The 10564-nt window shown below is 36.7% G+C and overlaps 1 protein-coding gene across 6 annotated transcripts; it reads left to right on the forward strand.

Moving 5' to 3' along the window:
- Positions 1-114: 114 nt before the first annotated feature.
- Positions 115-9796, forward strand: LOC103326861 (ABC transporter G family member 15-like). Of its 6 annotated transcripts, XM_089054245.1 has the most exons (10): positions 4861-5406; positions 5603-5740; positions 6598-6677; positions 6804-7265; positions 7446-7562; positions 7758-7889; positions 8005-8289; positions 8385-8657; positions 8758-8865; positions 9202-9796. In XM_089054245.1, exons 2-10 carry the CDS (start codon positions 5704-5706, stop codon positions 9556-9558), a joined length of 1851 nt encoding a protein of 616 aa, XP_088910371.1. In that variant the 5' UTR covers positions 4861-5406; positions 5603-5703; the 3' UTR covers positions 9559-9796. The 6 variants fall into 6 exon arrangements, with proteins under 6 accessions (XP_008227333.2, XP_088910370.1, XP_088910369.1 ...); XM_008229111.2 differs by lacking the exons at positions 4861-5406; positions 5603-5740 and adding an exon at positions 115-644; XM_089054244.1 differs by lacking the exons at positions 4861-5406; positions 5603-5740 and adding an exon at positions 115-644 and having other exon boundaries at positions 8005-8118.
- Positions 9797-10564: the final 768 nt, after the last annotated feature.

Below are 10564 nucleotides of genomic sequence, written 5' to 3' on the forward strand. Positions count from 1 at the left end.
CAAGAGCCATTTTTTTTAAAAACGTCTTATTACAAGTTTCTTCACTCTCATGAGTCATGGACATCTCTTATGAAAGTATTAATGGTAGTTTGGTGAGCACACTTACTACATACTTACTTACGGTAGTAACTCTCTCACCATTTCCAAAAGGAGGTGTCAATCGACCAAAACTTCAAAGGCACAGGACCACCTTGCATGTTTCTCTCTCAACATTTTCTGCAATTTGTTGGCAAATTTATTCACTCCCATATGGAATATTTTACACCAGGAACAAATAAATTCATGTAGAGCCCGCCTTTTATATCACTCCGCCTTCTTTCCTTTCTCTGCGTTCTGTTTCTATCAAACAAAATTTGGAATTGGATATTTGCTAGCTATGGAGATAGAAAAGCATAATAATGGTGTTTGCGTCGATGCAGAGAGGAATTTATCAGCTGGTGGAAGAGAAGATATTATTGGTCATCTTCATCATCTTGGCATGTATTTGGTGTGGGAAGATCTGAGTGTTGTGCTTCCAAACTTTGGGAATGGGCACAGCAGAAGACTGCTTGATGGGCTGAGTGGGTTTGCTGAGCCTGGTAGGATCATGGCTATTATGGGTCCTTCTGGCTCTGGCAAATCAACCCTTCTTGATTCTTTGGCAGGTTTGTGTTTCGTGTTTGTTTGGGTTACTATATATTTATATGTTTCAATCACATGAACAAGTTCAGTTAAAAAATTCAACACTTCTGGGTTCTAATTGGTTTAAGAAATAGTAGTCTTCTTAATTGATTTGCAAAGTTATGATCTTATCATTTAGTAGAAGATGTAGATATATAGTTTGAGCTATGCATGTGTATATGTAATAATCAAGGTTGAGAATTCAAATTAGCTCCCATTAAGAGTTAAATGAGTTTTCTTGGTAAAATGTTTTGCCTCTTAAGAAGGTTTTTTTGCACAAGCAGATGAAGGTTATGCCCTGTTTGGTATCTTACTCAAAAAAGTAAATTCAAAAACTATGATTCTTTTTAAAAATATGAGTTTTCAAATAGTGATTTTAAGATCTAAAAACTTGTTTGGTATTGAACTCCAAACTATTTTGAAGATCTAAAAAAATTGAAACTAAAATCAGAAAATCAGAAACCATAGATTCCAAAATTGAAATTAACAAAAGAAAAGGAGAGAGAGAGAGAGAGAGAGGAAAAAAAAACTATAAAACCTCACTTTTTTTGTTTTTAATAATGGAGATATTTTTTAGTTTTTCTTGGGTTTGAATTTTCACAAATGGACCTACCAAACGGAGTTTTATGGCTTTGGACTTAAAATCTATTTCTGAGTTTATAAAATTAGATCCAAGTTTGATATCAAACAAGCCCTCTTCTGTCACTTGATTTTTGTTTTATCTACTGTGCACCAATTTTCAATTTACAAAATTTTAAATATCAACCTATGTGATAGTGCCTTTATTTTTTATTTATATTAATATTTTTAAATAGCATATAGTAGTCCATGGGCTGATATAAGAGAAGAACTTACATGTTAATGGGGATGACACTGTGACGGTATTCCAAACCTATCAAACATTGTCATGTCAGAAAGTTGCATTGTCATGTCAGAAAGTTCAAACACATGGCAATAGGTGGTTGGCTCGGAATAGCGCCACAATGATATCTCCGATGTAGGTAAGTTTTTCTCCTAATATACCAAATATGGATAAATGGAGTTTGTTATGGGTTAGTAAATTGGGGAGGTTGGTTGTTAAATAATGACCGATGACCATTTAACGTAGGATTGGCATTTAAAACCTGAGACTGAGAGCACAGGCTATGTGCACTATTAATTCTCTGCTTGACTTAAAGTGCATGTTCTGCCTGTCTGTTACATTGATAACATTTTAAAGCCAAGGAAAGAGACAGCAATCTGTTGCATATATTATTATCATCTTGTTTCAAATGAACACATTGTGGAGAAAATTTTGTTAGAAATGTTCGTGTGACGTGGTAGTGTAGAATGATAAACCAATTGAGTTCAGTGTATTCAAATTTGATGGCTAGTTTTTATTTTTAAACACGTGTAATTTTAACTGAACTATTTTACCACTAAAAAAAATTTACTGGTGTTGAGAGATGTATAAGTGGAGCATGAAAGATCTAAAATTGGCCGTTCCAGTATTCATGCACTAGGCATACAGGACAGGCCCACTCAGAAACTTTGGGGGCACCCACATGATAGTTTTTAAGTCCTGTCGTCACTGTTCAGGACCTTATTTCTTTGGTGCAGGTACAATGAATGACACAGCTAAAAAAGTTATTTTCATAGTTGAATATTCCTTGAACTCCCACAAAGCCTCAACTACTCTTTTAGGTAAGGAGGTGGTGGGATCTACACAGGGACGAACCCATAATGGGATCAAACAACCCTATGGACTTCATGAAAGTAAGGGTAGAAGTTCCCCTTAAATTGTTGTGTGACCCCATGAATGGATGAAGGAGGATGTTGCAGACCTGAGGAAGAAGAAGTTGAACAGCGCTTCCTCTTTTTTTTCTTTTTCAAGCTAACTGGTCAAAACGGTGTCGTTTGTCCAATGTTTATTTTATTTTTTTAAACACGCTGGCCAAAGGCGTCGTTTTGACCAATTAATTTTTTTTTCAAAGCGCTGACCAAAACGTCGTCGTTTTGGACCAGCCTAGGAATTTTTTTAAACTCGCTGGCCAAAGCGTTGTCGTTTTGGTCTAGCACCAACAATTTTTTTTCTTCAAAGACCTATCCAAAACGATATCGTTTTGGTCAGTCTTTAAAAAAATTACAACAGATTTGTAACAGACCTTCCGATTTCAAAACTCCAAGACCCCCATTTCTAAACCCTCAAACCTAAATCCCCAATCTCCTCTCCTCCCAAACCTTTAACCCTCTCTCCCACCAAACCTCTAAGCACCAGCTCCTCCATTGCCGCCACTGCGCCGCCTCCAAAAGCTTGCCTCCATTCCACCACCTCACAATATGAAACCTCGTCGTGGCCAATTGTAATTTATAATGTTGTTTTTGACATGAATTATGAATGAACGTACTATAATTTCATGTTCAGTGTAATTTTTAATCTTTAAACAAAATTGAACTTTTACACTATGACCCTATGAGATTAGATTCATGAGTCCGTCCCTGGATGTCCATACCCTAAGCCTAATTACATATAAACACTATAGTGTGTTTACTAATCAGGGATTGAATTCTAATTATGGAGAATTCATGTGTTACTTCACATCAAGGAACTAAAAAGTAAGTGGGGCCCACACAAAATTAGGATTTGAATTCCTAATTTTGGAGGAATTCAATTCTCGAGTGGGATGTGGTATTATAATTCCTGAAGAACTAAACCATTAGGAATTCATCTTTTTATTCATTATTTCCTCACACAATTTTAAAAGTTCTAAATCTGTCATCTACTTTAACCCAACAATGAGGACATTTTAGTATTTATACCACTCCTACCTCAATTCCATATGGTTTAGTAAACAACTTCAATAGGAATTCGGAATCTAACTTTCCTCAATCCATATGGTGTAAACAACTTCAATAGGAATCCGGAATCTAATTCTTCTCAATCTCACTCCTCCTTAATTCAATTCAATTTATCCATAATTTAATTCCTCCTAATCCAATTACGAATTAGTAAACATTGTTGGCGTGACTTGTGGACCATTGACTTACTTTCTTTTCACACAAAGAATTCTTATTATAATTGTAATTGATTTACTTTAATTCCTGATTTCCTATTATAAATAGAAATAGAAATTTATTATTTACTTGCCCATTAAAGTTCCTTTGTATTATAAATATGATCTCCTGCAAGAGAAGAATACACAGATAATTCCCACAAACAAATATTCTCATATTAAGTTTCATATTTTAGCATGGTATCAGAGAGGCGATCTTGGAATTGCTAACTCTAGTTTCAAACCTCCGCCATCGCTATGGGGGTTGATGATTTTTTCAACCCTCATGGACGTAGCACCACCGACTTCTTCTCTCCTTCTCAACCAACCATAGCTGAGTTGAGTGCCCAGGTGGCACAGCTCCTATGATGTAGACTTTGACCCCAAACCTGATCCTGAATCAGGATCCTATTTTGATGACCCTAAACACGATCCTGAATCAATATCCTATTTTGACGACCTCGACCCCAACCCACACCCCGACTACGATGACAACGACCCCGACCCGGACTCCGATGACGACGACCCGACTTTGATGACAACCTTGACCTCGAATTTGTCTCGATTCAAACCCAGATCTCGACTCCGACTCCGACATCGACTCAGGCTCAGATCCCGATCCAAATTCATACTAAACATGTATCTTATGCATCACCGCTGCACATATTATGACTTCCCGACTAACGACCCTGATACATGGACGAGATTGCACATATTGTGGTGATCCAAGCCACACTTGTGAGACTTGTTTTAAATTGCATGGCTACCCTAATTGGTGGGCTACTCTCAAAATCGAACACAACATGATACGACTAATAATGGTACTAGTTATGGATTCCATACTTTGGATAAGAGTGATTCCACGAGCTGGATAATTGATTCTGATGCAACTAATCATATGACGTTTGATCCTGATGATTTTCTGAATACTACACAACCCCAAAGAACTTGTATTGCTAACGCCAACGAAGTTACTTATCCTGTGACGCTGGCATTGTTGCACTCTCATCCTCTCTCTCACTGTCTAATACTTTACTTTTTCCATCTTTATCCAATAAATTGATGTCCGTTAGTCAACTTATTAAACAATTGAATTATTGTGTACTAATTACCCGAGTTTTTGTTTACTTCAGGATATTCACACTAAGGTGATTCTTGGTCGTGGTACTAAGAGAGGGGGGCCATATTATGTCGATGACTTCGGTCCGGCATGGCTAACAGTGTGACGCATCCTTTTGATAGCAAACAAAAGCAAATGTGGTTGTGGCACCATCCATTGGGACATCCATCTTTTAGTTATATAAAGCATCTTATGCCAGGTTTATTCTCAGGCAATGAAGAACAATGGTTTCCGACAGAGTAACTTAAATCATACTCTATTCTTGAAACATCCGAAAGGGAAGGTAACAACTTTAATAATCTATATTGACGACATGATTATTATTGGGAATGATAAATATGAAATATCTCAGCTACAAGACTATTTGGCTACTGAATTTGAGATGAAGAATCTAGGTGGACTCAAATAATTCTTGGGGATTGAGGTGGCCTGATCACAACAAGGCATATTTCTCTCTCAAAGAAAATATGTATTGGACTTGTTGACAGACACAAGAATGCTAGATTGCAAACCTGTAAACACTCCTATTGTTCAGAATCATCATATTGGAGAATACCCAAATCAAGTTCCAACTAACAAAGAAAGATATCAAAGGTTAGTGAGAAGATTGATCTACTTGTCTTATACGCGGCCTGATATTGCTTATGTTGTGAGCCTAGTCAATTTATGCATTCTCTAAGTGAAGACCACATGAATGCAGTTCTTTAGATACTTAGATATTTGAAGTCTGCACCTGAAAAATGATTTATGTTCTCAAAACATGGTCATCTGAATATTGATGGTTACACAGATGCAGATTGGGCAGGAAGTATAACAAATAAGAAATCCATATTCGGTTACTTCACATTTGTGAGAGGTAATTTGGTTACATGGAGGACCAAGAGACAGAAGATGGTCACCTTATCTAGTGCAGAAGTCGAGTTCAGAGGTATGACCAAAGGAATTTGCAAACTCATTTGGTTAAAGAGGTTGCTTACTGAACTTGGTATAGACCTACATATGTAATGAATCTTTTTTGTGACAACAAGGCTGCAATAGCTATTGCACATAATCCAGTTCAACATGATCACACCAAACATGTTGAGGTAGATCGACTCTATATCAAACAGAAGCTCGAAGCTAAAGTGATTTAGTTTCCTTTCGTAAAGTAAGAGAATCAATTCGCAGATATTTTGACAAAGGCGATTTCTAGTAAACCATTCCACAATTCACTGGATCTGTTGGGCATTGGCGACATCTATGCACCAACGTGAGAGGGAGTGTTGGCATGACTTGTGGGCCATTGACTTATTTTCCTTTCACACAAAGAATTCCTATTATAATTGTAATTGATTTACTTTAATTCCTGATTTCCTACTGTAAATAGAAATATTAATTTATTATTTACTTGCCCATTAAAATTCCTTTGTATTATAAATATGACCTCCTACAAGGAAAAGAATACACAGAAAATTCCCACAAACAAATATTCTCATATTAGGTTTCATATTTTAGCAAACATGTCATAAGAGCATCTTGGAGATGCTAAATTTAAGGTCGCATTTTTAGCATGTAGAAAAAATAGTAGAGATTCACTTCAACCGAAATGTTGAATTCTATGTGGAATTGGGATTTAGGATTAAAATCTATAATGGTAGTTGCCCCAAAAAATAAAAAATAAAAATAAAAATCTGCATTGGTAATGTCTTACTATTGTTTGTTTGTTTTTGTTTTTTTTAAATCCAAAATGTCTTGCTAATGTTAAATTTTATAGTTCATAAAACTTGAATTTTTGCAACTTGACAGGTAGACTTTCAAGAAATGTTGTCATGACTGGAAATGTACTCGTGAATGGAAAGAAGAAGAGACTGGATTATGGTGTTGCTGTAAGTAGTGTTTTTCATATTGTACAACATTTAACATGCACATAATGTCAGTCTCTAGCAATACATATTAATGTGCACATTTAATATGAATTAAATTTTCTACCACCCCTCAATGTAAAATTTCAGGCTTATGTGACCCAAGAGAATACACTATTGGGAACCCTAACAGTAAAAGAAACCATAACTTACTCAGCTCATTTGAGGCTTCCAACTATTTTGACCAAAGAAGAGGTAAATGGCATTGTGGATGCAACAATTACAGAAATGGGTCTGCGCGATTGTACTGACAGGCTAATTGGAAATTGGCATTTGAGAGGCATAAGTGGTGGGGAGAAGAAGAGACTGAGCATTGCCCTTGAAATTCTTACAAAGCCCAAACTGTTGTTTTTGGATGAGCCTACAAGTGGCCTTGACAGTGCCTCAGCTTTCTTTGTTGTTCAAACTCTCAGATGTATTGCTCTTGATGGCAGAACTGTAATCACCTCCATTCATCAGCCCAGCAGTGAAGTCTTTGCTCTCTTTGATGATCTTGTTCTGCTTTCTGGTGGTTTAACAATTTTTTCTGGACAAGCAAATATGGCTCTAGAGGTACAACAACAATATATCAAACAATTAACAAACATATAAAGATTTCAATGGCAAAATTCTTTTGGAACGCATAGCTTACTTTATGCACAAGTATACTAATATGAAAGTGTCAAAGTTTCCAAGTTTTAGAGAGAGTTTGAAGCTAGTTGTGCTGATTCTTTTTATATAAAAAAATTACAGTTCTTTGCCAAAGCAGGAGTTCCATGTCCAAGTCGAAGAAACCCTTCTGATCACTTTCTTCGTTGTATCAATTCGGACTTCGACAGAGTAACAATGAATGACTCTCAAAGAATTCGTGTACGTAGGTTGTATAACTATACGTGTACATATGTTTTGCTTAATTGCTCTTCCATTATAATTGATTATCTTTTTGTACTGAACATGGTTCTAGCTCATAAATTTATGTCCAATCTCCTCGTTTATCTACCATCTTGCAATAATTGAAGCCTTGGTATTCACTTGATAACATACCTTCTTTGTTTTCAAATACAGGACATCCCAAAATCATCAGATCCTTTAATGAATTTAGCAACAGCAGAGATAAAAGCAATGCTTGTTGAGAAGTACAAGAGCTCTGAATATGCAACAAGGACGAGGGCTAGGATCCGAGAGATCTCATCCATGGTAAGGATGTAAGGATAGTTTAGGTTTTGAACTTTACATGAGACTTTCTGTCACTTAAAGGGAAGATCAATTTTGTGTAAATTTTATTTACAAAAGTCAAAAACTTGTTTTACAGGAAGGACCCATGATAGAAAAAAGGAGTGGGAGCCAAGCAACATGGTGGAAGCAACTTTCAACATTAACAAAGAGATCTTTTCTGAATATGTCAAGGGACATGGGGTATTACTGGGTAAGAATCGTCATCTATCTGCTGTTATCTGTCTGCGTTGGTACGATATTCTTCAATCTGGGAACAGATCTCAATTCAATATTGGCAAGAGGAGCTTGTGCTGGATTCATTTCTGGTTTCATGACTTTCCTGTCCATTGGAGGCTTCCCATCCTTCCTTGAAGAAATGAAAGTAAAAATCACTACTCGGTTTTTGTGAGCATGAAAATAACTGATTTTAAAATTAGATTGAAATTCGAAACTCAGAGTTTTTGTTCTGTATAACAGGTTTTTCATAAAGAAAGGCTCAATGGGCATTATGGGATTGCTGTGTTCATTTTGTCAAATTTCCTCTCTTCTTTCCCATTCTTGGCTGTGATGTCGATTGCAACTGCCAGTATAACTTACTACATGGTGGAATTTCATTCTCAATTTCCTCGTTTCGTATTCATGTGCCTCGATCTTCTCAGTGCCATTGCAGCAGTAGAGAGCTCCATGATGATTATAGCTTCTCTTGTTCCCAACTACTTGATGGGAGTAATAGTTGGAGCAGGATACTTAGTAAGAACAACTGACTATAATTTTCGCAGAGCTTCTCTCATTCATCTTCATCTAAGTTTACTTAAGGTTCTATTTATCACTAACTACCATGCTTATTAAGGGAATCATGATGATGACTGCCGGATTCTTCCGCTTGCCTCCTGACATTCCCAAACCGGTTTGGCGGTATCCAATTTCATACCTAAATTATGGTGCATGGGCATTACAGGTACCAGGCAAAACATATTTTAGTTTTTAACTAGCAAAAGTTTACCCTTCTTTGCAAGAATACCAGTTTTTGTTACTTCCCAAGAATTGTCAAAAATTTGGGTGCAGAAATCGGCACCATGCTAAGAATTTTTCTTGCTACGACCGGTTGTGCCTAAGAATTCCAAACCAGAGTTCTTGAGAAGTTTCTTAAAGCTGTCATTGTTGAAAAGAAAGGGTAAACTTTTGCTAGCTTTGGTAACAACTCTACATATATATCAGCCAAAAAATGTCCTATGAGGAACACACAATCACTTTTAACAATTTGAACTTACCACTGTTATACTGGCTTATGCAGGGAGAGTACAAGAACACATTGGTTGGCCGAGAATTTGATTCTCGTGAACCAAATGGCCCAAAGCTGAAAGGCGAGTATATCCTTACAACAATTGCAGGAATTAATCTGGATCACTCGAAGTGGTGGGACTTGGCTGCTGTTGTTGCCATTCTTGTATCTTTCAGAATCATCTTTTTCATCATCCTTAAGCTCAAAGAGAGAGCTTCGCCTTATTTCTGGACATATTATGCCAAGCATACTCTGAAGCATCTCAAGAAGCGGCCTTCATTCAGGAAAGAAGCTCCTTTTCCTTCCAAGAGGCACCAACCTCTCCACCCTCTGGCTTTTCAAGAGGGCCTCAACTCTCCACTGCACTAGAAGCAACAATAGAAACACCCCACAGTTTTTTTTTTTTCCAGCAAATCTTGCAAATACAGCTTCCATCAACTATGTAATTTCCTTGCATTATTCTGCACTCAGATATGGTGCATGAGAGAGAGAGAGAGAGAGAGAGAGAGAGAGAGTATTAGGGACACTGAGCCCTATGCAGCATAACAAAACAAGAGCAGTAAAAGTTTTATCATCATAATCTCAATGGAATAAATGTTTGACATGAGGAAGCATGGGACTTACAAGGTGCCAATTAAAGATTTCTAACATTTCAGAACTGCTCAGGATGGACAAATTTCCAAAATTAAAATGATAACTTAGCAAATGAATAGATTTGAAGTATGAAGCTTTAACTGTAAATGCAAACACGGCTTTACTGCTCTGCTCTGATGAGATTAACTGTAAAGTATTAGGGACACTGATAGTGGCATAGATGCTTCTCCTCTGTGCACACAGAACTTCAACAAACAGTAAACATCATGTTGTAAAGATTCAGAATTGGACAATTATATTTATCTCCATCGAAGGACACCTCAAGAGCCGATAATAATGAAAGGGGCCAAGTTGTTAATCTCAAATTAGAGATAAATAATGAAAGTAGAGAGGCAGTGTCCCGATCTGCATGACTCTCTGTAAATTCAAAATGTGGTCCAGGAGACTACTTGAGAACTGGATGATTTTTGTTCATCTCCATTGGAGGTATACACAGAACTTGCAAGGCAAAATCAACTAACTTGCAAGGCAAAATCAACTAACCTAAGGACAATGGTTCCAAAATCAAGCGAATTTCATGGTGATTACAAATTACAATCAATTAAAGCTAAATTTAAGTAAAGCATACATGTACAAAACTTTGAAAAGGCATAACATGAGAACAACAATAAAACACAAGACTTGTATGGCTCAACCGTGCACTAATATGGTTTAACATAATCCTTCTATGCTCCAATAGTACGCAAATCAGCCTAAAAACAGAAATATCTACGTACTTTCG

Source organism: Prunus mume, linkage group LG6 (genome assembly GCF_029339155.1).
Source record: "Prunus mume cultivar Tortuosa linkage group LG6, ASM2933915v1, whole genome shotgun sequence".
Classification (NCBI taxonomy): Eukaryota; Viridiplantae; Streptophyta; class Magnoliopsida; order Rosales; family Rosaceae; genus Prunus; species Prunus mume.

Excerpts from the sequence above, each read along its gene's own strand:
- LOC103326861 (XM_008229111.2), top strand. The coding sequence starts at position 377 with ATGGAGATAGAAAAGCATAATAATGGTGTTTGCGTCGATGCAGAGAGG. Across the intron at positions 7,563-7,757 it reads ATGACTCTCAAAGAATTCGT|GACATCCCAAAATCATCAGA; the intron begins GTACGTAGGTTG and ends TTTCAAATACAG. Across the intron at positions 8,658-8,757 it reads TAGTTGGAGCAGGATACTTA|GGAATCATGATGATGACTGC; the intron begins GTAAGAACAACT and ends ATGCTTATTAAG.